Source organism: Equus asinus, chromosome 2, assembly GCF_041296235.1.
Source record: "Equus asinus isolate D_3611 breed Donkey chromosome 2, EquAss-T2T_v2, whole genome shotgun sequence".
Classification (NCBI taxonomy): Eukaryota; Metazoa; Chordata; class Mammalia; order Perissodactyla; family Equidae; genus Equus; species Equus asinus.
This window is the reverse complement of record NC_091791.1, coordinates 82463928-82491221: the sequence shown is the minus strand read 5'-3', so window position 1 is coordinate 82491221 and position 27294 is coordinate 82463928. Positions and strand designations below refer to the sequence as shown.

At 40.5% G+C, this 27294-nt stretch overlaps 2 protein-coding genes across 10 annotated transcripts in view; one reads left to right on the top strand and one right to left on the bottom strand.

Moving 5' to 3' along the window:
• ARID4B (AT-rich interaction domain 4B) overlaps positions 1–9094 on the bottom strand; it is a 148716-nt gene extending 139622 nt beyond the window's left edge. For 4 of the 7 annotated variants that reach the window (XR_011496252.1, XM_014846555.3, XM_070492328.1 and 1 more), the window contains exons 1-2: positions 8626–9094; positions 7774–7828 (exon numbers count right to left, since the gene is read on the bottom strand). Coding sequence is in view for 6 of the 7 variants with exons in the window: in XM_014846555.3 (XP_014702041.2) it covers positions 7774–7779 (6 nt within the window). In the remaining variant the exon portion in view is untranslated. The remainder of the gene's footprint in view (positions 1–7773; positions 7829–8625) is intronic. The other 3 variants (XM_014846556.3, XM_070492339.1, XM_070492346.1) reach the window with 1 other exon arrangement.
• A 298-nt stretch (positions 9095–9392) lies between these two features.
• On the top strand, positions 9393–22383 carry GGPS1 (geranylgeranyl diphosphate synthase 1). Of its 3 annotated transcripts, XM_070492309.1 has the most exons (5): positions 9421–9624; positions 14181–14273; positions 15737–15813; positions 18991–19060; positions 19302–22383. In XM_070492309.1, the coding sequence occupies exons 3-5, from the start codon at positions 15761–15763 to the stop codon at positions 20058–20060; spliced, it is 882 nt and encodes a 293-aa protein (XP_070348410.1). In that variant the 5' UTR covers positions 9421–9624; positions 14181–14273; positions 15737–15760; the 3' UTR covers positions 20061–22383. The 3 variants fall into 3 exon arrangements, with proteins under 3 accessions (XP_044614663.1, XP_070348410.1, XP_070348404.1); XM_044758728.2 differs by lacking the exon at positions 15737–15813 and having other exon boundaries at positions 9393–9624; positions 18990–19060; XM_070492303.1 differs by lacking the exons at positions 9421–9624; positions 15737–15813 and adding an exon at positions 9784–10289 and having other exon boundaries at positions 18990–19060.
• The last annotated feature ends 4911 nt before the right edge of the window (positions 22384–27294 follow it).

Here is a 27294-nt window from a genome sequence, read left to right as displayed (position 1 = left end):
TGTTCAATGTCCATTAGGTTTAAAGGAAGCCCAATTGAAAAGAAAGGAATATTGACACATTTTCTTTAATACTTTCTGTCTTTTATATTCAAGGTAAGATACAAGCTAAAAGTGATGCTTTACACATAGGTAATCAATACAAATTTTAAATAATTCTACCTGCAGTGTATGTCTTATCAAAATCCAAACCTTACACAATCTGCAACACTTAAATATCAAGAGGATTAATATGACTATGGATTCCATTGCTTACTATGGTTGTCATCGTACACAGAACACTAGTGCATACTTCTCACAAATGTAGAAACACCGTTTTTCTGTGACACCAAAAGGAAGGCAGCAAGAGTCCTATTTTTAAATAATTCGTCAATAACAAAAGTTCGCAAAATATCTATTACTAAAAAATTAACAAAGAACATCTGTATCTTGTTTATAGCCACATTTCACAGCAATACACCAATTGGTACTTTCCACAAACATAAAATATACATATTTATTTCCAAAAATTACAAAATCCTAACTTCATTCTAAACCCATTTTCCAGTTATTCAGCCAAAAAATCTTGGTGTCTGCCTTGACTCTTTCTCTTTTCTCTACATTCAATCTGACAGGGACTCTTTTTGGCTCTACCTTCAAAAGACATCTAGAATCTGACCACTCCTTGCCAACCTGACTGTGGCGACCACCATCCCACCACCATCCTTTATTAAAATAGCTTCCTAACTGGCTACCTTCTATCTTCAACTTGCCTATAGCCTGTTTTTTAACACAGTGATCCTTTAAAAATATAATGAAAATTTGCCACTCTATAATGAGACTGCATCACTCCTCAGTTCAAAATCTACAGTTGCTCCCTGTTTCTATCAGAGTGAAAGCCAAAAGCCTTACAAAGGCCCTCAAGGTCCTAGGTGATCTGACATGACCTACTCCGCCCCTAACCTGCATCCCCTTTACCTGTCTGACCACATCCCCTCTAGTTCTCTTCCTTCCTTACTCCACTTCAGTCACCTTGGCCTTTGTGCAGTTCACTGAACACATCAAGCTGCCTTTGAGGCCACATGACTAATTCTCTCACATCCTTCTGTGAAGTACAGTAGCTCCCCCTTATCCACAGTTTTGCTTTCCGTGGTTTCGGTTACCTATGGTCAACTGCAGGTCTGATAATATTAAATGGAAAATTCCAGAAATAAACAATTCGTAAGTTTTAAATTGCACACTGTTCTGAGTAGTGTGATGAAATCTTGCGCCATCTCACTCTGTCCCGCAAATCATCCTTTTATTGGATCCCCAACCACTGACACTGCCCGCTCTAGATACCCAACCATCAAACATTGCCCCAGCCTGATAAGCCTCCTTCCGATATACGGATGTATCATCAGAAGGTCAACAGCAGCCTAAGGCTACGTCCTTCACCTCACTTCATTCATCACATAGGCACTGCATCATCTCACATCATCACAAGAAGGGTGAGTACAGTAAAATAAGATATTGTGAGAGAGAGAGACCACATCCACATAACTTTTATTACAGTATATTATTTGTTTTATTTTATTAGTGATTGTTGTTAATCTCTTACTCTCCCTAATTTATAAATTAAATTTAATCATAGGTATGTATGCATAGGAAAAAACATAGTACATGTAGGGTTCGGTACTATCCGTGGTTTCAGGCATCCACTGGGAGGTCTTGGAACATGTCCCCTGCAGAGAAGGGGTGATCACTGTATTTGTGCAAATTTCTTCCCAATAAAGCCTACTAGACCACCTTATTTAACACTACAACCTCCCCAAACTCCCCATTCCCTATCCTCCTTACCCAGCTCCCCTCTTATTTCCATACTACTTAGCACCTAACAAACTGGATAATTTATTTATTATGTTTATTCTTATTTTTCTGCCCCTCAACCTTAAAATGTAAGATCCACAAGGCCAGGCAGGACTTTCCACTTGTTTTGTTCACTGATATATCCTAAAAAATAAGAACAGAGACTAGCACATAAGCATTCAATAAACACTGAAAGAATTTTTAAAATGTCCAACTCCTTGGTGGCCACTTGCCACAATGACACAAAATATCTGAAGTTAAACACTCAGCTCTCAACAGGGTTACCACAGACAGTATTACTATGCTAAAAACTGAAAAGTCCACTCCTATAATCCAAGAAAATTGAAAACATATGTTCACACAAAAGCTTGTACATAAATGTTCATAGCAGCATTATTCATAATAGGCAAAAAGTAGAAACAATTCATATGTCCAACAACTAATAAATGGATTAACGAAATGTGGTATATCCATAAAATGAAATATGACTGAGCAATAAAAAGAAATGAAGTACTAACACATGCTACAAAATGAACCTTGAAAATATTCTGCTAAGTGAAAGAAGTCAGATACAAAAGGTCACATATTGTATGATTCCAGTGATAGGAAACGTCCAGAATAGGCAAATCCTTAAGACAGAAAGGAGATAAGTGATTGCCAGGGGAGGGACAGAGGGAAGGGAGAATGGGGAGTGACTGCTAATGGGTACAGGGTTTCTTTTGGGGAAGGTGAAAATGTCCTAGAGTTAGATAGTAGTGATGGATGCACAATCTTGTCAAAATACTACGAAATACTGAATTATACACTTTAAAAGGGTGAATTTTATCTCATTTTCTAAACTTCAAAAACAAAAAAAACCAGAAAAGACTGCTCAGTGGTCACTGCTCACTAATAACGGAAGGCTAAGAGTTGGAATGCCTTCTTGGCTGTACTCAGTTCTAAAAATCCCATCCACCAACTAATCACAGCACAAAGATTCTTAAAAGAGGAGGAGAGCGTCTCATCATTTGTATGCAGCAGCAAGCAGAACTTTCATACCACATTCAATCCATTCAAATTCTATCACCCGAATCTTCAACACAATCACTTCTCACACCTGGTCCACCACCATCTCTCACCAGAACCAACCTGGTAGCCTTGCAACTGATCTCCTTATTTCCACTTTTGCTTCCTTACAGTCCATTCTCTACACAGTAGTTATTGTTCTTTTTTGAAAAAGTATATCAGATCACTTCACTGTCTTACTCAAGACTCTTCAATGACTTCCTAACACACTCAGATTTTACTTTGTCCTTACTATGGCCAAAAAGGCCCCATATCGTACTGGCCCTTGTGACTTCTCTAGCCTCATCTCCTACCACTCGAGCCCTAAAGGTCTTCTTCCTGTTCCCCAAATGTGCCAAGGTCAAACAGGCCAAACACATTTTTCCTCAGAGCATTTGCACTTGTATTTTGTGCCTGGGATGTAAGAAGAGCTTCTCCAGATAACTGAATGGCTCACTATATCACTTGTTTCACATGATACTTAAATGTCATCTCCTCAAACAAGCCCTTCATTACATCTAATCTAAGGTAACACCCTGTCACTCTAACCTCTTACTCTGACTCTGCTTTATTTCTCTTCCTAGAACTTCTCACATTTTTCTTGCTTGATGTCTGCCTACCCTAATAGAAAGTAAACTCCAAGAGGGTAAGAACTCTTGTTCTGTTCATTGCTGTATCCTCAATACTTAGAACTATGTCTGGTACAAGGAAGGTATCCAATGACTGAATTTACAGGCTGAGTTAGGAAAAACAGATTCTTCAGTGAAATATGTATTCATCTAGCATACTTTTTTAAACTACAATAAGCAAAAAATCAGCAATTTGGACAGAAAAGAAGTCAGTATTTTACAAAATTAACTGTTCATCAAAAGACCAAAAATTTATTGAACAAAATACACTTGCCAGGTTATGAATCGAAATCCCTTCAAATGTTATAGTTAAATGTTAACTATGAAGTTAACATTCACAATGGATTAACCAAGCCTCTGATTCTCTTCATCCTGCCTGCTCTTATATCCTAATTAGTAGATAGACTTGGATGTGGATCTCCTACAGGTCCCTTAAATGCTCAAAACTCTATTCACCTTTACGCCAATGACAACACACTTCAAATGACAACATCCATCTCATGTCCCAAGACAGAAACCTCCACCTTCCTCCTAGCCCAGGGAGAGTTACTAGGTCCTAAATTCTACTTCCTAGATATCTCAGATCTATCCCCTGTGCTCCACTCCCATTGCATTAGTTCCAGGCCCTTACTCACTTCTCACTTGGACATCTTACCCATAATCTCCAGACCTTTCATTCAGATCTCCCTTTTGATGTATTCACTACAAGATTACCAAAGTGATCTCTCTAAAATACAAATCCAACTTCTTTACCCCTTCTTAAAAACCTTCAGTGGTTCCATGTAGCTTTCCAGAAAAATTTCAACTCCCTAACTTATTAGCCTCATCTCCCATCACTGCCCTCCTAATCCCATCCCAAACACATTATGCTCTAAATTAACCCAGCCACAGTGAACTACTTAGTTTCCAAATATATCATCTTCTATTTTCTTATTTTCCAGTATGGTGTTCCGTCTGTCTGAAACATTCTTTTCTACCCTTCTTTGCCTAGTGAAAGCTTTAACTCAGCTTAGATGTCAATTCCACCAGAGAACTTTCCATGGCTCTCTGATTTAGATGTCTTCTTCTGTCCTCCCAGAGCACTTACCACAATTACTGTATGTAGCAATCAATACTCTTACAATTCAATATGCACTATGTTTTGCTTTATTTTTCTGTGTCTTCTACTAAATTGTGAGCTCCTTGCAAGCAGGTCTGATAGCTCATTCACCTTCATTCTATATTGCCTGACACATGGAAGGGGTTGTTGTTAAATGAATGATTTATGTAAGAGGGGAAGAAGGAAGGAAGAAAGAAGAGGAAACGGAGAGAGAGGAAGAGGAAAGGTAGGGAGGTTGGGAAGGAAAGGAAGAAGGGAAAGAGAGAGGAGGGGAGTCAGGAAAAGGAAGGGGGAAGGGTCGGGGGAGAGGGAATGAGAACAAGCACACAAGCAAAGGTCATTAGAAAAGGCATTTGTAATCTATTCTTTTTATGTGGTCTAAGCTGGTGATTACTGAAGAGAGAATGCTACATCTGAAAAAGGCCATCTCTCCAGATTCTAAACACAAACACCTAAATCACTTATCCATGAAAGATTCTGAAATATCTAGCCCACCCAGCCCGTTTAACTTCAAAATTTACTGCAGTGTAATGAGAAATGTTAATAACATGCACAATACAGAAGCAGGGAAAAAGTTTTAGTTAGGAAAAAAAGTAGGAAATGAATCTGATGTAATTAAAATTAAGTCTTATCACAATTATTTATAAACTTTAATTGATCACTTCCAGATAATGTGCTATCACTGACATTGAAAGGTCTATGAAAAGTATGAAAAATAAATCCAACATAACATCAACATCATGATCTACGTTAAAGCACAAAACTGCTTTCGTGTTATAGTCATATTTCTCAAAAACACACTGGGCAAAAATATTACAAGACAGGGTATACTGTCAGTAAAGAGGCTTTACTTATTTAAATAAATTCTTGCAGGTAATACTACAGGAAAATTGCTTCTGAAACATATAACTTAAAATGATATATATTTTTTTCTTTATTTGGGGATTTAAAGCAACAACCAAAAAAGTATTAGTAAACAACTCTTTCAATTACCTCAACACACTGTCACTTAACAAAATCTACAAATTTTTTGTGACTCACAAGACAGATAATACAAACTTAAAAGCTAGCTTCAAAGTACAAATGTGTTTGGTAAGACCCAACAAATGGCATGAACCCTCCTACAGCTCAGTTGTCATTACAATATAGAAATTGGGAACACACACACACAATAATTAAGCCCAATATAATCAATACAAAATACTTTTTGAATTGTAATTTTGTTAAAGCAAAATGCCACTCATGATCAGCCTCCTCTCAACCTTCACCACATAAGAATTTAGGTTGTAAGAAATAAGCTAAGTTTTTAGTACTATTAATTACTAGTAGATTTGCAAAGAGAAGACTTACTATATTTACAATAACAGGAAGTTCTTTTTGTATAAAATTAGAAATTTATTTTAATAACTTTCCTTTTAATAATACTTATCTTTTTTTTAAAAGGAGTAATAATGGAAATGCTGAGCACTTAAAATTAGTAGTTCTAAAATGATACCAAAAAATTTGCATTTGCCTAGTACTGTGAAACTTATAAGGCTAAAGTTTCCAACGTACTTTCATTTTTCAAACAGACAAGTTGAAAACAAAAAGAGAAAGGAAAGGAGGAAAGAAAAGAAAAATATTTTAAATGTAAAGGACCCTCAACTTACTACATTTCTTTTAACCAAACATTAACAGAGTACCTATATTGCACCATGCACTACATTGGGAACTATGACAGATTACAACATTTATTCCAAACTAAATTCTGTATTATTCAGCTTCTGAATTCATTATATATTATTCAACTCAACACTTTTCTTAAGAAATTCTTGTTCCAACCCCAAGGAAGATACACTGTTTCTCATAATAAATTCACTTGTCACTGTTTTACACAGGTCACAGGTGTTGCTGCTAGCATCTGTGACTAACAAAAGGGGTTCGTTTATGAAACATTTCTGATTCTTTTTTCATTTATGTGAAGGTGAGATACGAATTTAGCAGATATAAACTGTTTCAGGTAGCAGATTATAGCACCTCGAACTCAAGAAGAAAAAAAACTAAAAGATCTGGACTAAATTGAATTACCTTGTATAGCTGAAAAAATATTTAAGTAGCCACAGCTTTTACTTTCTTCCATAAACACAAGCATTACAAATTTTAATTTGGATGCAGTACCGTAAAAGCAGTCTTCACTCTGAACAGAAATACATTTTCTTAAAAACAATTTAAGGGACTGTCCAAAGTAGATGACATTTACACTTTAACATGCTATCTGTTGCATTTCTGTACTTGTGAACACACACTACCCTTTTCAAGCTCTTCTGAATATGTAAGGGGTGAAAAATATCTGCTAGTCTCCAAGTTCCACCAGTTGAATCTAGACATTTCAGATATCGAAGGCTTTTTATTCTAGAGTGTGTTAAAAAATGACAGCATTCAATTACATATTCTCTAAAGTAAACAAAAAAACCTGTGTTTTTATTGCTAAATTTCTTCCACCAATTAAGCAAATCGTACTTTCTAGACAACATCCTACATTCAGTTAACGTGTTTACATTTGAGAGGAACCTGGCCATCGATTTTCCACATCGGTTTTATCACAATGCAGTACAGCATCTGACAATCTACAGACCAAATGGGTCAATAAAGAAAAAATAAACCATATAACCCTAAATCCCTGGAAATAGAAAGAACAACTGCTCTGAGTTGTGTAAAGATCATCAAAATTCTCTTTAAAAATCTTTCATTAAGATTATTCTCACGGTTACTCAAATACGTTTTCTGCTATAAATTCGCAGTACCGTTCACACAATAAATGAGATTTTCATCAGTGTAACCGATAGAACTACAATACAGTTCAGTTTCTAGAGTCAGATTACTTGACTGCTTTTTCTGTTTTACCTTTTAAAACACTTGAATTCATGCAGCTATTCCTATCATTCCCTGCAAAAAGAGACTATAAATGGGAGAATCATCCTCAGCGAGCTACCTATCCTCTAAGTGGCTCCAAGTCCAGCAAAGCCCGCGGACATCCTCGCCAGCTGACCCCCATCGTCTCTGAGGAAGGGCTCGGGCACCAAGCCACCAAACACACCTTCTTCGGCAAAACTCGGAGGCCCCACACACGACCTCGATCAAAGCCCCACTTCCTGAATTCTAGAAGCCCAAAGGTTCGTTTTCCGTAGGCAATCTTACCTTCATGATGATTCTAGGACCGCGATCCCCTCGAAAACACCAGATTCACCTGCACCTGGAGGGAAAACAAAAGACACCGAGTCAACACCAAAGGCACCCCTCTGCACCGGCGGAGGCGGAGGGAACCCAGCGAAGCCTGAACCCCGAAAGGGCCATAGAAGGCGTCAGTCCCCCAACCATGAAACGCCGATTCGGGGCTCCCTCTGGCCTCGCCATCCCCGCAAACCCAGAAACAGCTCGGCAGCTTCCCGTCCCCATTGTCGGGACCCGACGGAGTTTCCCGTCTCCGACAATGACGCCATTTCTGTCAGCGAAGAAACTCACAACAAGCCCGGGGTCCGGCGCGGGGCCGCCCGCCCTCCCCGCCGGCCGAGCCGGTCCGAGCTGAAGGGCCGCAGCCCCGCGTCCGAGCGGGCGCAGGCCCGGCCTCGAGGAGCCCGGCGGGGCCGCAGGGGCCCGGAAGCCGAGGGCCGCGGGCAGGACCGACCCTCCGCAGAGCCTCTGCCCGCGTCCCGTTCCGAGGCGGAGACCCGACAAGTGGGAGCCGGAGCCGCGGCCGCCCGGTCACGGGGACAGCGAGAGGACCGAGGGACCAGGAGGCGGCACAGCCCCCCCGCGTCGGCCCGGGCCCCCCACCGCGGCCGAGGGCCGCTGAAGCGCTGAGTGTGCGGCCGCCAGGCTGGGGGCGACTCGGAGTCGGCAACTGCGGGGGGGGCAGGGGCTCCCGGGAGGCCCTGAAATCGGGCGCCCGCGAGACCACCGTAGCGATCTTCCCCTGCTCCTCGGCCGGGCCCAGCGACTCCCAAAAGGACCCCCTCACGAGACCGCGAGAGCCTCAGAAAATTCCCCTACCTTCCTCGGAGGCGAGCTCTGACCCTGGCACGTCCAGAGTCCCCTCCCCTGCTCCCCCCCAAAACCAGCAGGCCCGGGGGAGAGATGGGGGAAGAAGGGCGGCGGGTCCAGCGGTTGCTGAGGCTGAAGCTCCGGCTCCTCCTCCTCCCGCGGCGGCGACTGGTACCTTTGTTTGGCGGCCGCTCGGGCTCCCTCGCTGGGGGGAGGGGGGACGACGAAAAATCCCTCCCGGACTGGAGGTCCGGGCCCCCAGTCGCGCTGCCCTCCAGAGGACGGCGGCGACAGACCCTCTGCGGCTCCCTCCGGGCAAAGGTCCAGGCGGTGGCCGTGGCGGCGGCAAGCTTAAGCTCAAGAGTCTCCCTCCGCTCCAGCACCCGAGCTCCTCACTCCGGACTCGACTGACGGGCAAACATCGCTTCCCCCCCAACCCAAGTCCCCCCCTTTCCCTCTTTCTCCCCTCCCCTAGATTTTTTCCCCTCCCCTACCTCTTTCCCGGATGGCCTCTTAGACGACCTTGGATTGGTTCGAGTTCTCTAGAACCCGCCTCCACCCTGTCCTTATTGGCCCCCTGGATACAAACAACGACGCCATTTTCCCACCAGTTCTATGGAAACAGAAAGTTACGCCTCAAAGCTTCCCGGGAAGTGTAGTCCAGCCTCTGGGGCCAATGCGCAAGCTCTTGCCCAAGAGAACTGCAAGACCCGCAATGCCCCGCGCCTACGAGAACCGGGAGGGGGAGGGGAAGGGGCGGGGCGACAAAGCGGTGAGGAGGCGGCAACGACGCCTGCGCAGTGTGACCGGGATGGCGCATTTTCTTGCACCGAGTAATGCGGTGTTGCTGGTGGCTGAGGAGGGCGGAGAGTTCTGTGGTGAAGAAGGGGGAGGGATTCATGTAGGCATCACGGAGGGCCTTGGTCTGAACTATAAAGGGGGAAGTTGATGTTGGGTACTGCTACTCCCGGACCGGCGGCGTGAAATTTGTGATATCATCGTTAAAACGTGAGTGGCTGTGGTGGGAGCTAGGGGAACCCGGATGGCGGGGGGGGGGGGGGGGGGATGCTAGGAGGCGGAGCCGAGAGGAAAGAAAGAAAGGAGGGTGAGGACCCGGATGCTGAACCGGATTGTGTATGAATTTTCCATCCTCTCGCTAGAGAAGGGGAGGAGCAGTAGGCGACTGAGGGGGGCGGAAGGGGGCATCTGAGCCGATAGGAAGAAGGAACCTCGCCGACCCTGCGAGCTCTGCCAGCAGAGTAGACGTTTGAAGCTCTTCTGCCAAGCCCCAGTGGAAAATCAGCCTCGGAGTTATTTAAATCCCCTGCTGTAGCTCTCAGGCAGTTTTCTTCAGACCCATCATGTCCCTGAGTTTGAGTGGAAGGAGTTACTCTGCGCTTACATTCATATGTCTTTATTTAGTAATTCTGAAACCAGACCCTTCCCTTAAAAAAAAAAAACTTTGCATGTCATTTTCACTTTCTATATGCAAGTCTGCGCCCTGGTTTCATCCTCTGGTGCGTTCGAAGGCACTTTCCAATCGGTCGTTCATTCGGTCCCTCACTTAGTTGTGGAAAAACGAGTACGGCCCCAGCCTTGGTGAAGCTAAGCCTAGTGAGACAGATGGATCTTAAATAAAATGGACACAGAAGCGAGCGTGAAATTCAGCAGTGGTGAGTGCTACGAAGGGGGAGTTAGCTGGTGGGAGGAGAAGTCGAAATGGGGAATTTGGCTTCGGGAGATAAGGCTCTCCCGAGCAAGCGAGGGTCGAGCTCAGAGAGGGAGGGTTAGCGGGAGTTAACCGAGGAGAGAAGATTCCAGACAGAAAGAATGACAACGCGTTGGAAAGCCTGGTGTCAAGAGGGAGCTTTTAAAGGATGAGGAGCTGAGGCTGGGCGTGGGGGCCGCCGAACCTTCTATGCCTTGTTAAGGAGTTTAGTTTCAAGTCTGAGAACAGTGGGATATCTTCGAGGGTTCTCAGTCGGAAGGGAGGTAGGGTTAGATTTGAATTTCGCAAAGATCACCCTGGCGGAAGAGAAGAGGACTAGGTTAGAGGGGCGAAGGCAGGGAGCCCAACCGGGTTACTGCAGCAGTGGTCTACACCGAGGAGGGAGTCTATTTTTGTATCCGTATTCATCCATCCATTGTTTGAACTAATTTAAGGCAATTTTCCAGTTTGAAAGTGAGTAGCTTCAGACTCTCGCAGAGGCATTCTGTAGTTGTTACTCAATCTGAAAACAAATGAGTAGGGTTCGTGTAACACACTAATGCCTCTTTGCGTTTCAGTCTAATACATGACAGCTGAAATTTCCAGCTGGGATCAACTGAGGTCCTTGGAGTTTTTACAAAAAGGCGGGTCAGAGTATATGCCACAGTGTGTAGAACCCCTTAGACTCTTAAAAAGACATGAAACGGGTTGGGTTTCAATACCTAGAAAAATTGAGGTTCCTGTGTTTTCCCACGGTTGAGAATATTTGTGTATGAGCGCCCTCTGAAAAAGGAACATTAATTGACTTATTTGTTGAGTGAATATTCTTAAACTTACCTGAGTGAGCAAAGGAAAGATTAATTTTTAAAAATTCATAACTAATATTTTAAGTAGAAAAATAACTTAAGGGGCCGGCCTGGTGGCACAGTGGTTAGGTTCGCACATTCCGCTTTGGGGGGCTGGGGTTCACCCATTCAAATCCGGGTATGGACATGGCACTGCTTGGCACGCCATGCTGTGGTAGGCGTCCCACATAGAAAGTAGAAGAACATGGGCACGGATGTTAGCTCAGGGCCAGTCTTCTTCAGCAAAAAGAGGAGGATTGGCAGTAGTTAGCTCAGTGCTAATCTTCCTCAAAAAAAATAAATAAATAACTTCACCCAAAGCACTAAGAATTGAAACGAGTTAACTCTGATTTCTGTACGACAGAGTATACTTGTTACTGATCCAGACAGACAAGAGAAAATTCTTGAAAGTTGGTCTCACTGGTTGTTTAAGTGAGATGTGTTCTGGAGGCTGTGAAAAAGATAAAGATGATTTTTGCTCTCAACCTAGTTGGGAAGAGATGGCTACTAACTGGTTTAAATAGAGAAGTATGTAAGAAATGGATTTTTTTGATTCTTTAATTCTGTTCAATAATAATCTTATGTGCTCATTAATGTAGGGTGATTGTTCTTCCTGCATGTCAGCTTCCTTCTTCTAATTTCTTGAGTACATGAAGTTTTGTTTGGTTTTTTTTTTTTTGAGGAACATTAACCCTGAGCTAACTACTGCCGGTCCTCCTCTTTTTGCTGAGGAAGACTGGCCCTGAGGTAACATCCGTGCCCGACTTCTTCTACTTTATACGTGGGACGCCTATCACAGCATGGCATGCCAAGCAGGGCCATGTCTGCACCCAGATCCAAACCAGCAAATCCCGGGCTGCCAAAGTGGAACGTGTGCACTTAACCGCTGCGCCACCGGGCTGGCCCCTTTAATTTCTTGAAAATGAGCTAACCTATGTCAAAATTTAAACAGTAGGGTAATAGGTTACCAAGCTAGTATTTGGATTATTTCAAAATATTTTCTTAACTTTTTCATTGTTGGTCAAGGCAGATGTAGAAATTTTCTATATGGAATGTTTCTCTTTGAATTTTTATTGCTAAGATGATTTCCTTTGGTGGAATGCTAATTTTTTATAATTGTTTCACCTAGAGGCTCAAGAGTAGGCTACAAAAAACACACTTTTCAATCCTTTAGCCTCATGACCTTAGAAACCAAATCATTGTCCTAAGAAGCAAAAGAAAACAGACAGTTGAGAAACCTAAAATGTGCCAAAGGTGTCAGAGCAATTGGAAGACTTCTCATATGAGAATAAATAGAAGTAGCAATATATGTTTACAAAGAAACAAAGTAGAGATTCAACAGTGAGGGAGAATTCCAGGAAGAGAAGACCATGAGTGATATTCTAGGAACTATTGAAGTAAATATAAAATTCAGAACAATAAATCACCACAGGGGAATATTTTTAATAGTAATACCTGCATTCAAATTAATGGTTGTCTCAACTTAAACCAGAATCTCTCAAATGGATTGATTGTAGATAAAATACAAGAGAAGAGTTTTCTCCTTAAATTTTAAATATATAAAACATCTCACTGCTCATACAAGTAAGTACGTTTACTAATTTATGTAATCAATCAAATATAGAAGTATCTAATTCTTTGTATTTGTTTTAAATTGATTTGATGTCAACATTTTAAGCCTTTTATGGTTGAGTAAAATTAGAAAGGCTTAATATAATAATAGTTTAATATAATAATGGTATAATAGTTTTATAACTAAGGAAACCACTTAAAATCCAGATGAACATTTTGACCAATGTAATCACTTGAATGGAAGACTCCTTTCTTGTGTGTGAGGAAGATTGGCCCTGAGCTAACATCTGTGCCAGTCTTCCTCTATTTTGTATGTGGGATGCCACCGAAGCATGGCTTGATGAGTGGTGTTTAGGTCCATGCCCAGGATCCAAACTGGTAAAGCCTGGGCCACCAAAGCAGGGTACACAAACTTAACCACTGCACCACCAAGCCGGCCCTGGAAGACTCCTTTTTTAATGAGATATAATTTACTTATCCCATAGTTCACCCATTTAAAGTATACATTTAGGGGGCGGGCCTGGTGGCACAGCGGTTAAATGCACACGTTCCACTTCTCGGCGGCCTGGGGGTTTGCGGTTCGGATCCCGGGTATGGACATGGCACCGCTTGGCACGCCATGCTGTGGTAGGCGTCCCACATAGAAAGTAGAGGAACATGGGCACGGATGTTAGCTCAGGGCCAGGCTTCCTCAACAAAAAGAGAAGGACTGGCAGTAGTTAGCTCAGGGCTAATCTTCCTCAAAAAAAGTGTTTTTTTTTTAAATAAAGTATACATTTGGTGGGTTTTAGTACATTCGTAGGGTTGTGCAACCATCTCCACGATCTAATTTTAGAACATTTTGATCCCCCCAAAAAGAAACACCGTACTCATTAGCAGTTACTCTTTATTCCTCCCACCCCAGTCTTAGGCAATCATTAATCTACTTTCTGTCTCTCTAGATTTGCCTATTCTGAACATTTCATATAAATGCAATCATGCAATATGTGGTCTTGTATGACTGGCTTCTTTCACTAAGCAAAATGTTTTCAAGATTTTGTATGGGTAGAATTTTCTTTAAGATGAAAATGAGGGCCAGTCCAGTGATGCAGCGGTTAAGTGAGCACCTTGTGCTTCAGCAGCCCAGGGTTCACTGGTTCGGATCCCGAGTGCAGACATGGCACCACTTGTTAAGCCATGCTGCGGCAGGCATCCCACATAGAAAGTAGAGGAAGATGGGCACTGATGTTAGCTCAGGGCCAGTCTTCCTCAGCAAAAAGAGAAGATTGGCGGCAGTTGTTAGCTCAGGGCTAATCTTCCTCAAAAAGAAAAAAAAAAAAAAAAGATGAAAATGAAAGTCTACCTTTACAAAAACCCCTTGAGATACAAATTCCTTTGCTGTTTGACGCTCAAAGATAATTTAATTGATGAGATCATCTTTATGTTTCTTTTTTTAACAGATCAGCTTTGAAATTTAAAAACAATGGAGAAAACTCAAGAAACGGTCCAAAGAATTCTTCTAGAACCCTACGAGTACTTACTTCAGTTACCAGGTAACAGTTCAGCTACAGTCCATTTAGGATGGTTTTTATAGAGTAGTGGTCATTCATATGTTAGCGTACAGAAACGGTTAGACTTGCCAGCCCTTGAGATTTTCTGTTTAAGGTGTTACGTATGAGAAAAATGATAAATAGAGCTTTATAGTTTTTTTTTCTTTTTTTTTTTTTGAGGAAGATTACCTCTGAGCTAACATCTGCCAATCCTCCTTTTTTGCTGAGGAAGAGTGGCCCTCAGCTGACATCCATGCCCATCTTTCTCTACTTTATGTGTGGGACGCCTGTCCGAACGGGTGAACCCCCAGCTGCCGAAGCAGAACGTGTGCACTTAACCGCTGCATCACCGGGCCAGCCCCAAGTTTTTTATTCTTAAAAAACATTTTTTAAGGGGACATTTTTGAGGCCTCCTTTAAAAAAATATGCAATTATATGACATACCTAACAAAATAAAAGTACTAAAAACATTTGAGTACCTCATTGGAGGTTTTATTCTTTATGGATGCCACACATTCCTGTTCCCTACTGTTTAGCTGTTAGGGAAAGTTATGACAATTTGTGCAACATGAAAAAGATTCACTTACCTTTCACATGTAAGTTTTACCTTCAATGTTCATGTTTTCCACCATCACATACATACTGCGTTTCTTACACTACTAGTTTCTTTTAGAGCCAAATTGTAATGCATCTTTTTTTTTAAACATTTTATTTTTCCTTTTTCTCCCAAATCCCCCCAGTACATAGTTGTATATTTTAGTTGTGGGTCCTTCTAGTTGTGGCACGTGGGAAGCCACCTCAGCATGGCTTGATGAGTGCTGCCATGTCCACGCCCAGGATCCGAACCGGGGAAACCCTGGGCCACTGAGGCGAAGCGCTGAAACTGAACCACTCGGCCACAGGGCGGGCCCTTGCACTGCATCTTAATCACGTTACTTAGAAGCATAGCCCACATTATTTCTATATAAAGATGGGTTACCTGGACATGGCTTCCTGCAGTAATACCTGCCTAATCATATGCATGTGTATGTGCATGTTTTGTTTAATTTTGCTATTCTTTTAACTTTATCTGGAAAATGATAATGGCAAGTAGAAACTTAAACATATAATAAGTGTGGGTTCTTGTAATGAAAATTCACTAATAAACCAGTTACATGGAACTTCGAATGCTCTTTCTCATAGAAATAATATAAAAGGAACAAGTTGACAACCATAAAAAGCTTTTTAGCCCATAATGTGACTAAATTATGGTCTAATGATGTTCTCAACTCAATCACAATAAACATTTTTTTTTCTATTCTAAAGTGCACACCTTTCTTTATGAGCATGCCTCAAAGTTAATACGTGCTGTTCTCTTCTTCATGAGCCTGGGGAGGATAAATATGGTTATCACGAGCCAGAAGAGTGATAACTCCCTACCTACACCTCGGAAATAATCATGATTAGTGTCATTTCTATTCTGGCAGACCCTAACGGAGACATACCTGCTAATGTCAATGCCTCAAAAGGATGGAGGGAAGACAGACATGGAGAAGGCAAAAGGAAAGTTTCCTCCTGTTTTAAGGAAAAGCGAGAGACTGCTTTTGAGTGACATTTATTCAGCAACTAGTAACTTCACTTATTTCAGAGTCTCCCATTGAGAAACATAGCACTGTTTCTCCTGCACTGTACCCTTCTCTTGCTGGACTTCTTTTATAACAAGTTGGCAAACACTGGCTAGAACTGGGCTGCCATAAAACATGCCAGTTATCGGTGTTGGCGAGAGTCTAGTGAGCATCTCCCACTCGCCACGACTGTGCAAAGCAAGGACTGCCTGTAGTTACATTTTAACCATAATGCTTATCTATGTTACGCACTTCTCTAACCTTTTTTTAATCCTCATTATCTGGAAATTATATTTTAAGCTATTAGATAACATATTTAAAACTCTCATTAGGTATCTCACCTTTTTTTAATCGAATATATTCTTGCATCCATGATAAACTGTAACCTCAAAAGATTTTCCTAAAGAAATAGGAAATTGCATTATATGTAGTAAACCTATTTTTCATAGAGAGCTTCAGAGTTACTAAAGTGACTTAAAGGTGTGCCAGACCATTTTTTCTGTTGTGAAGTTGCTCTTGCTAATAAAAGATTATAATTTTTTTTTTTTTAAGATTTTATTTTTCCTTTTTCTCCCCAAAGCCCCCCAGTACATAGTTGTACATTTTTTAGTTGTGGGTCCTTCTAGTTGTGTCATGTGGGACACCGCCTCAGCGTGGCCTGATGAGCGGTGCCATGTCCGCGCCCAGGATCCAAAGCAACGAAACCTGGGGCCTCCGAAGTGGAGTGCGTGAACTTAACCACTGGGCCACAGGGCCAGGCTCCTATAATTAATTTATTGATAGTAGGATTTTCTGAAATTAGTGAGGTAAATGACTCTATTTATGTTTGTTTGCCCTTGTGTAAATCCCCAGACCTTTGCAGTAGGAGGTGGAGGGGTGGGGTTGAGAGTGGAGCAAGAGGGACTGCAGAAAAGGAGTCAGCAATGTTAAGTAAAGTCTTAAAGAGAAAACAGTAATTATTGTTTGTTTGTTTTAATTTTGAGGGGTCTCTGTGGCTAGCCTCTGTTAGAAACTGTTTGGGGACTTAAAAGTGTCAAGCCAGACCCTAGAATCTGGTTAGAGGACAAAATATTAAAACTGCCATACCTGTAAGTTAAGCCATTTACGTACTGTTTTCTACATACATTCTGAAGTGAAAGGAAAAAGGTGGTCCACATCCTTTCTCTGTATTCTGCATCTTCTAAACTTATTTTTTAAAGTAATATGGGTTACTTTGCACCGTTGTGCATTCTAAGTATCGCCTAGATTGACATTTGTTAAACTCGAAAGTAGATCAAAAATATAAAGTATGTAATTGCTACCCAGACCATGTTCACCTTAAGGTTTAGTAGACAGAAGATACTGCTTCTCCAACCCTGAGAGAGCTTTCTCTTTTAGAATTCTCACAGAAAGTGAAACTTTGTCCCATATGGTGTATGATGAGAGTTTGTGTATTCATTTGTTTGGGTGATTGGTGCAGAGAAAACATCTGATAGGACTTAGAACGTAAAAGTACTGTTTTTGTTTACTGAAACTTTTTATGTAACTATTTTCCTGAAACTTAATCTGAAATTAGGATGTTACTGTGCATTCACTTTAGCAGGAAGCTTGTAGGATAGTCTTATTAAATGAACCAGTTGTGGTTTTTATCTACCATTCCTTTATATTGGGCTAAAACAACTTCTAATGGCAAGTACCATCTAAAGACCTCTCTTGAGTTTTCCATGTAAGAAAGAGATAATATTGAAAATCTAATGGCCCTAGTCAAAATAAAGAGATTAATTTTTGACTAAACTTGGAATTTTAGAAGGGAATACTGGGGCTGGCCTGGTGTCACAGTGGTTAAGTTCACACGTTCTGCTTCTCAGCAGCCAGGGGTTTGCCGGTTCGGATCCCAGGTGCAGACATGGCACCACTTGGCACGCCGTGCTGTGGTAGGCGTCCCACATACAAAGTAGAGGAAGATGGGCACAGATGTTAGCTGTGGGCCAGTCTTCCTCAGCAAAAAGAGGAGGACTGGCAGTAGTTAGCTCAGGGCTAATCTTCCTTGAAAAAAAAAAAAAGGGAATACTGCAAGGTATGGTAATCTCACTTTTTGATAGGAAAGAAGCAATGCTGTCCAGTCTCTAAAACCTTAATTTAAAGGAATGGTAGATAATCCTAAGAGGTAATTTTATGAGCTAATTCAATAGCAAAGTACATTTCGTTGAAAACACCTATGGTTCTCTGCAATGGACAGTGCTAATTAGCTGCCACTAACTAGACTGGCTTCCTTTTCAAAAAAGGAATGAATGAGGGGCCAGCCCAGTGATGTAGTGGTTAAGTCCACACGCTCAGCTTCAATGGCCCAGGGTTCGCCAGTTCACATTGCCATGCGTGGACCTATGCACCGTTTATCAAACTGTGCTGTGGCAGGCATCCTGCATAGAAAGTAGAGGAAGATGAGCACAGATATTAGCTCAGGGCCAGTCTTCCTCAGCAAAAAGAGGAGGATTGGCAGTGGATATTAGCTCAGGGCTAATCTTCCTCAAAAAACAAACAAAAAAAGCATTAACGAGATCATAATCTCTAAAAAGCTCATTCCATTCCAAAGTTGTTGATACAAGTTAAGATGAAAGGAGTGGGCTTACTAGTGGGCCACTTGGAGTGCTTTAGAATCTCTTCTACCTGCCGTCATTTTATTCTATTTTTAGTTATTTATTTATTTTTAAAGATTTTATTTTTCCTTTTTCTCCCAAAGCCCCCCAGTACATAGTTCTGTATTTTTAGTTGTGGGTCCTTCTAGTTGTGGCATGTGGGACACTGCCTCAGCGTTGCCTGACAAGCGGTGCCATGTCCACGCCCAGGATCCGAACCAGCGAAACCCTGGGCTGCCGAAGCAGAGCACGCAAACTTAACCACTCGGCCACGGGGCGGGCCCATGCCTGCCATAATTTTAAAAGGTTGTGCGTTTTGGGATATGAATTTCAGCAGAGCGGGGCGGTATGGGTCCAGCAGTGGAAGGCAAGCTGTGCAGTAGTAATAGCTTGATGGGGCTGGTTTTATCAAGTCTGATCAGTTTTAGAGAAAGTTTCTGAATGTGTTTCTTATAATTAAAATATTAATTTTATTGCCAAATTTTATTCCTTAATTGCAGGTAAACAAGTGAGAACCAAACTTTCACAGGCATTTAATCATTGGCTAAAAGTTCCAGAAGACAAGCTACAGGTATTTAGGCAATTCTAACCTTATTCTTAATCCCCAAGAAGTTAATAGACATCATGTCAAAAATGCTCCTAGCTCTTAATTCTGTTTAATGCTCATGCAGTATATCATTTTATATTGAGGTTGCTAAATAATTATTAGTTGTGAAAATTCCTGAGACTCTCCTAATCTGTTAATGTAATTAATTATAAGCTATTTTGAATAGTTCAAATAACATGAAATTTTTAATTATCTTTTTTGTTAGATTATCATTGAAGTGACAGAAATGTTACATAATGCCAGTTTACTCATCGATGATATTGAAGACAACTCAAAACTCCGACGTGGCTTTCCAGTGGCACACAGCATCTATGGAATTCCATCTGTCATCAATTCTGCCAATTACGTATATTTTCTTGGCCTAGAGAAAGTCTTAACCCTTGATCACCCGGATGCAGTAAAGCTTTTCACCCGCCAGCTTTTGGAACTCCATCAGGGCCAAGGCCTAGATATTTATTGGAGGGATAATTACACCTGTCCCACTGAAGAAGAATATAAAGCTATGGTGCTGCAAAAGACAGGTGGACTGTTTGGATTAGCAGTGGGTCTCATGCAGTTGTTCTCTGATTACAAAGAAGATTTAAAGCCACTGCTTAATACACTTGGTCTCTTTTTTCAAATTAGGGATGATTACGCTAATCTACACTCCAAAGAATATAGCGAAAACAAAAGCTTTTGTGAAGATTTAACAGAGGGAAAGTTCTCATTTCCTACTATTCATGCTATTTGGTCAAGGCCTGAAAGCACCCAGGTGCAGAATATCTTGCGCCAGAGAACCGAAAACATAGATATTAAAAAATACTGTGTACATTATCTCGAGAATGTAGGTTCTTTTGACTACACTCGGAATACTCTTAAAGAGCTTGAATCTAAAGCCTATAAACAAATTGATGCACGTGGTGGGAACCCTGAGCTAGTAGCTCTAATAAAGCACTTAAGTAAAATGTTCAAAGAAGAGAATTAATAGTATTAAGCCATTCTTGATTAGGCCTGATAGCTTATACTTGATTTTTTTTTTTTGTCTTTTAGCCTATCACCTTTTTAAAAATTTGGACCAAGCTGTTAGTCTCCAAAAACTGAGTGAATAGGGATGATATGAGTGAGATTGTTTCAACTTGGAGCCCCTCTCTACGGATAATCATTATAGTACAAAGTTGAAGGAATCAAGAGGAGCCACATTTGAATAGGTCTAATTTGAATGTCAGAATGTGCTCTATTGGGACCTTGTAGCCAGCTCTGCCACGAATGTTCTCTTGATTCTGTCAATAAAGAAGACATCAGCTTCCAGGAATTTTTATCAAGATGCTTCCTTTTTTTTTTTTTTAAAGGAAGATTAGCCCTGAGCTAACTGCTGCCAGTCCTCTTTTTGCTGAGGAAGACTGGCCCTGAGCTAACATCTGTGCCCATCTTCCTCTGCTTTATATGTGGGACACCTGCCACAGCATGGCTTGCCAAGCAGTACCATGTCCACATCTGGGATCTGACCCAGCAAACCCCGGGCCACCGAAGCGGAACGGGAGCACTTAACTGGTGCGCCACCAGGCTGGCCCCTCAAGACACTTCTTAACTGTAGTATATGAGCACTTCCCAATTCATTCTCCCCCAGTTCCAAGCCAGTAACTGCTTGGACCAGTTTCTGTAGCTAACTGGCTCAAAGACAACAGGAACTCCTCTTTCTTCCTAAATGTCTCTGCTTAGAACGTCTCAGTCTCCTCCCTGGAAACTCCCTCTGTAAAGTCTTCCATGGGAAGGCTGACAGCAATAAGCAGTAAGCACTCATCCTTTTTCTTATCCCATTCCTTTTTTCCTTCCTCCCTACCTGGGAAATTCTGCTCTTTAGCCAAAGTCTCTACTTAATGAAATTTTCGCGCTAGCCCAAATTCTTTCTTTTGTCCTTTGTTATAACGTAACTTATGCCCCCAAAACTGATTAGTATCTAAGTACAGCAGTATCTTTAAATTGGGAAGAAAAATGAGGTATATAGAAAAAGTATTTTATGAAGGAGTATTTAGACCTTTTTGTATTTTCCCATCAATAGTAGTAAAAGTCATAAAAGAGCTGTTTGCTCACCTCAAGTACAAAAGCAGGAGGAAATGCCCTTTTCTTTCCCACCCACATGACTACTGCCTTTAAAGGCAGTTCGTGCTTGAATGGAAAGGGAAGTAGGCATCTTTAATCTCTATGATTAAAGAAAAGAAAAGTGTTAACTGGAGAATTCATACTTGACTGACAAGTAGCCAAAAGCTATACTATCAGGCACAATTAACTTTATGGTTCCTTAACCGGACTCCATACCTTTTGTTTAATTTCCAGCCCCAAGCCCCTGGAGCCGTCTATGGCTACAGTAAAAGTGTTGGAGATAGGAAAGAAAAGAGAGTGACCCTGATTTCCTGTATTAGGTGTGTTGCTGACGTCCCAAAGTGAAAGTTTATTTTTCAGCAACATTGCATTTGGCTTGATGGATTCTATAATATGTTGTCTGAGATCTAATCACTGTATACTTGGATGCGAAATTCTCACCGAAGCACTCAACCTAAACCTTTTTCAAGTTGGGTACTGCTTTTAGTAACTTTCAAAATTCTTTGAATCTTCCATTTTAATTGATAGAAGGAAACCTCATTAAATCATGGATATTTGTGCTACACTATAGAAATTTGAACTTTCTGTTTCTAAATGCCTAACTTGAAAAAAAAAGCTTAATGAGCCAGCCCTGATGGCCTAGTGGTGAAAGTTCAGTGTGCTTTGCTTGGCTGGTCTTGGTTCGGTTCCTGGCTGCAGAACCACACCACTTGTCTGTCAGTAGCCGTGCTGTGGCAGCAGCTCATATGGAAGAAGTAGAAGGACCTACAACTAGAATATACAACTATGTGCTGGAGCTTTGGGGAGGGAGGAAAAAGAAAAAGAAGAAGATTGGCAACAGATGTTAGCTCAGAGCTAAAGTTTCCCAGCCAAAAAAAAAAAAGCTTAATAATTATTCAGAAAGATCTAATGCTATCTATATAGACAGAAATTAAAATATTTACCTTTAAGTATAAAGATTGCTTAAATACGTTATTCCTTACCTAATCAAATTAATTTTGGCTATTCATGATTATTTTGATCATTTTTATCTTGCCTTTGTCAATGATGGACATGCTTGACATTCAATTGGGGACTCATAAAGAGTCATTTTATTCATTGAATAATCAAAAATTTATTTTTTCACTTAAACTATAATCACAGTTGTTAATACAGACGAAAACCAGAATATGATGAGTAGTTTAAATCTAATAAAATCTATTAATCTATCTACTGAGGTTTAAGCTGTAGTCATTTTTTTTCTGCCTAAAGGACTGTCTTATGGTAATCCAAGTAAAAATTCAATTTTACCATTTAGAAGACCTGTAATTTTAAAACATTTATTTTCACATTTTCTAGTCTGAAGCTTCAAAAGACAAGTTGATTTTATTTGTCAAAATCAAAAGAATGAAGGCTAGTTAGGTTGCTATAAATCACTTTGTGACCTCAGCAAGATTTTAAATCCTCCAGCTCTTCTCTATTCCGCTCTGTCAACTTCCTTGACTTCCTTCCCTTTCTACCTTATACCTTATAATCATTCACTACGGGAGGCTTTCAAGAGCTTTCTCAGATCAGTTTCCTCAGGCCCCTCTCAGCCTGCCAGTTCCCAATCCTGAATGAATCCCGCCATCCACGTTCTTTGCTCATCCCGTCCCGTGTTGCTGAGCACTGCTGGGGAATGTTTTCAGAACTGTTGTAGCTGTTGCAAGTTAACATATTAGAGCCTCAGTAGTCCTTTTATTTTTCATCTAATCCTGATGAAGTTTTCAAACTTGTCAATCTAACGTCCATTGCTTCTCCTCCACTCTTCTCCCCTTAAGTGTAAACTCTCCTAACTTTCCTCCCCTCTACTTTAGGTCTGTCTTCAAATAGTCTGCCTTTCATCTCAAGAAAAGTCGTTTGTCCTCCTGCCCTAGGCCAAACAAACTCTCGTGTTCTTGATTCCCTCCCTTTCTGCCTCTTGAGGGCTTTATTCCATCCCCTGCCTTATATCCTCAAGATTTATCCATTGGCTCTTGTAATCAGTATACTAAGGGGAAGGAAATGTACATTGATGAAACACCTATTAGTTACCAGATGTTTTATGTTTTATCTTCAAGCTTTTACTGAGCAGAGCCAGGACCTTGAATACAGGTCAAAGTTCTTTGTTCTGTACAGTCAGACTCCCATTATTTTTCTTTTTTTTTTGAGGAAGATTAGCCCTGCGCTAACTACTGCCAATCTTCCTCTCTTTGCTGAGGAAGACTGGCCCTGAGCTAACATCCATGCCCATATTCCTCTATTTTTATGCGTGGGACACCTACCACAGCATGGCTCTTGCCAAGTGGTGCCATGTCCGCACCTGGGATCCGAACCAGCGAACCCCGGGCTGCTGAGAAGCGAAACATGCGAACTTAACTGCTGCACCACTGAGCTGGCCCCAAGACTCCCATTCTGTATGTACACTTAAATGTGTTTAAAACTTTGGAAAGCACTGGTCTATTGTGATAACATACTAAACAGTTTCCTTGCTCTAATCTCTCCCGCTCCAATATATGCTTCACACTCCAACCAAAGGTGTCTTTCCAAAGCACAAATCTGATTGTCATTCCCATGTTTTAAATTCTCTTTGAATCCCCAATCCTGCCACCTGTAAATTTCTTGGCATACATTATATATAAGGCTTTCCAAAATCTGACCTCCAAGCTACCTTGACTAACTATTTCCTAACACTCTTCTCTTCACATACCTTATACCCTGCCATAAAATAGTGTTCGTCATTACTGAGACAGTCTATTCTATTCATTTAATTAATTTAGAGTACTCCTTGAGTACCTATTGTGCTAGATCTTTTGCTAGGCTTTGGCGATATAGGAATGATAGACACTATCCCTTAACTCGTGATGTTTCTGTAATGGAGACTGGTAAGGAAATAGCCAATTATTAAAGAGTATCATTAGTGTTGGAATCAGGACCCCTAATTTACTTGTCTGCCTCTCCCATTGTATTGGAAACTCATTAAGGGCAAGCACTGACTTATTCACCCTTGTAGTCTCAGTAGCACTTAATAAATATTTATGAATGAATAAATCTACTTGAAATTAATCTCCCACCTCTCAAGGGTTCCGTTAAATATAATGTATGTGAAAAGATATCATAAACTTCAAATGTTAGCGTTTATGTTAATGTGGTTCTTCTACCTCTAATTCTCGAATGATTCTTATTCAACATTCTGTTCCCTTCTGAAAGCACTCTTAGACTGTTTACTCTTAAGTTGTGTCCATAATTACCATTATATTAAAAACCTAACCTCAAATTCAAGTCCTGAATCTTAACTGCCTGTTCACCCAAGTTTTCTGTTGTCACCTTGAAATTAACATAATTAAAACCAACTTACACCTCCCTTCATATCCCTCTACCAATCCAAATAATAGAATGAAACCACTTCTACCTCTGCCTTTCCTTTCACCATTGTCATTCTTCAAATGATCCAGGAGTGTGTCTTTGATTTATTTCTTACCCTTGCCTCCTGTATCTCTGCAGTCCTCCCAAATCCTTAGATCTGTCCTTTGAGATGTCTCTTATCTGTCCCTTACTTTCCATTTTCACTGTTACTAGAACAGGCTCTATTGTCGTATGTGCAGGGATGATACTTGGTGGTTGACTAACAGAAAGACTCGCGATAATGGACCCCACAGTAATGTGAGTTCAGATATAATGCAGTTGGCATTTGGCTCTCCAAACCCCCAACACCTCCAGTTGGCTAACTGCAGACTTGCTCTGGTTATTTCACTAATCGTGTAATGATGCAACCTCACATTTTATGTGATTGAATTTATTGGACCTTATGAGTGGTATGGCATAGTTTTGCTATACTCTGTACTGGTTGGCAAAGAACCTAATAAGTAAGTGCAATAAGCAATAATATTAGTAATATAAATTTCAATATTAACCCATTAGTTCAAGTTAATTGTGTAGAGTGTTTCATGACCATTGATTATTGGGTGTCCAGTCACGGAAATATCGGAAGCATTTGTAGCACTACCTGCCATGTGATGTGCATTCTTTATAAAGCACTCTATGCTTTAGGAGAATAACCAATTTGTTACCTTTGAATTACATTTGTCACTTTGTGAAGAAAGAAAAATATATCTGGAGATCTGAGAACTGGTGTAATGAATAATGGAAGATATTTGGACCTCAGTAGCCAAGGTAGTACTAATGGTAAGCTACAAAAGTAATTTGTAAATCTTACCAAGACTTGTAAAGTCACTTAATAGAAATTGTAAAATGGGAATAGTTAAACATTTGAAAAGTAAAAGTTTAAAGAGATTTAGCTTTAATAAATGATATTCTAACAGTTGTCAATATTTTACAAGAAAGAAAGAATTTATTAAAGCTGGCAGATTAAGTCAATTAACCATAAAAAATTAGACACATAAAACTAAGTAAAGGAAAATGAAAATGAAACAGAAGGTTATTGGAACAAATAATGGTGTGCCCTTTGAAACAAAACAGTAGCAATTCCAAGAGACACACTAATAGATTTTTCCAGTAAGTTTTATGAAAATACATTTGTGATTTAATAACAAGTGAAAATATAATAATTTTTTTAAGTTTGTTCAGTTTATTGAATCCTCAAACTTCTTGGCCAATTAAAGTTTGCAAAGCTCTGAATTGAAGATGAACAAAAATAAAATTACATCATTCACTAAGTGACTTAGCACTAAAGATATAAAATATATATAATTTTAGACAGTATTATAAGGTTTAGAAAAAATTTGAGTATGATTGCTGATAGTTTGGAGGAGGCCAAGAGAGGATTGAGCACCATGAAGAATGTCATTAATATTAAGAGAAATTCTCAATTTATTGAAACCACAAGTCACCTATGACTATCAATTTAATGAAGAAGTTGTTGGAAGAATTTATTGCAGTTTACCATGTTATATCATGGCTCAGACAGGTTTATCATTTAACTAGTGACTGCTGCAACAAACAAAGTATCAAACCAATAATTTCCTCCTGGCTTGGAATATCATTGCGTATATGGATAGTCAATGTCACATTACTTGTTTTCCTGGAATCCCTTCTCTTCTTTCAGCCCAGGTTGCACACAACTGCCAAATTAATCTTAATTATTTCCTTTCATTTTATGCCTCTGTTCAAAAATCATTTCCTTATGGCGCAAACACTTGAGTGTCATAGTCAAGGCTCTCTGTAATCTGCTTCCCTTCTTATCTCCCACCATCCCTTTACTTCACCTCAGTACACCCATTCGTGCTCACCAATACATTATCCGCAGTCCCACTTTCATGCGTGTACTCATATACTTGTTTCTGAAATGTTCCCCTGCCACCCGTCAAACTTGCTCTCTCTCTAAAGTCTAACTTAAAGTTGTATTTCCTTGCCGAAGACTTTTTTCCCAAATCAAAATGTCTTTATAATAATAATAGTAGCAATGTAACTAAAACAAACCACTTCTTCCACCCAGATAGAAAATGAGTGAGAGAATGGACTTTAGCTAAGTATTTACTAGAAACCTTACAAAGCAAAGCTTAAATATGGCCTTTAGTTAACTGAAGTAATAAGTAGCCGTTAAAAGACATATGACTGACTCAAAAAAGAGTCTTTTTGTTCTTCCCAGCAGACCTATTGATCTCTGACAGTGAGGTGCTGACTCCATTGTGAGGCAGCTGGAAAACATTTCTTTAGTAGGGATTTATAACTTTCTCCAACTTGAATAATGTACCATGTCCTTTGAAAGAAAAACAATTACCCTGGACCTCCACTGGTGTCCTAGCTTACTTTTGTTATACTGTTATTTACATATGTAGAATAAAACAAAGCATAAGTTCCTATAGGGGACATCTTTGTTTATTGGCCATTCTCCCATGCTAGTTCTTACTAATCACCTTTCTGTTTCCTCTTGGTGAATTACCTTTCCAAGTTGTATACAACCATGGTATCCTGCCTTCCCATATAGAAGCCAAAGGATCCCAGGAGGTGGTTGTATCCTTCCTCTCACTGCCCTGCTACAGTCGAAGGGTGATGCATGAGCTAATCTTGAGCAGTTGGATTCTGTCTCCAGGGAGATTCTTGAGTGAAGAAAAGTATTAGAGTCCACTCATCTGGTAGCAGACTCTGACCAAACAGCTTAA

Bases quoted from the DNA above. Each gene is read 5' to 3' on its own strand.
- GGPS1 (XM_044758728.2), top strand. From the start codon at position 14,204: ATGGAGAAAACTCAAGAAACGGTCCAAAGAATTCTTCTAGAACCCTAC. The intron at 14,274-18,989 runs GTAACAGTTCAG...CCTTAATTGCAG, and splicing joins GTACTTACTTCAGTTACCAG to GTAAACAAGTGAGAACCAAA. The intron at 19,061-19,301 runs GTATTTAGGCAA...CTTTTTTGTTAG, and splicing joins TTCCAGAAGACAAGCTACAG to ATTATCATTGAAGTGACAGA.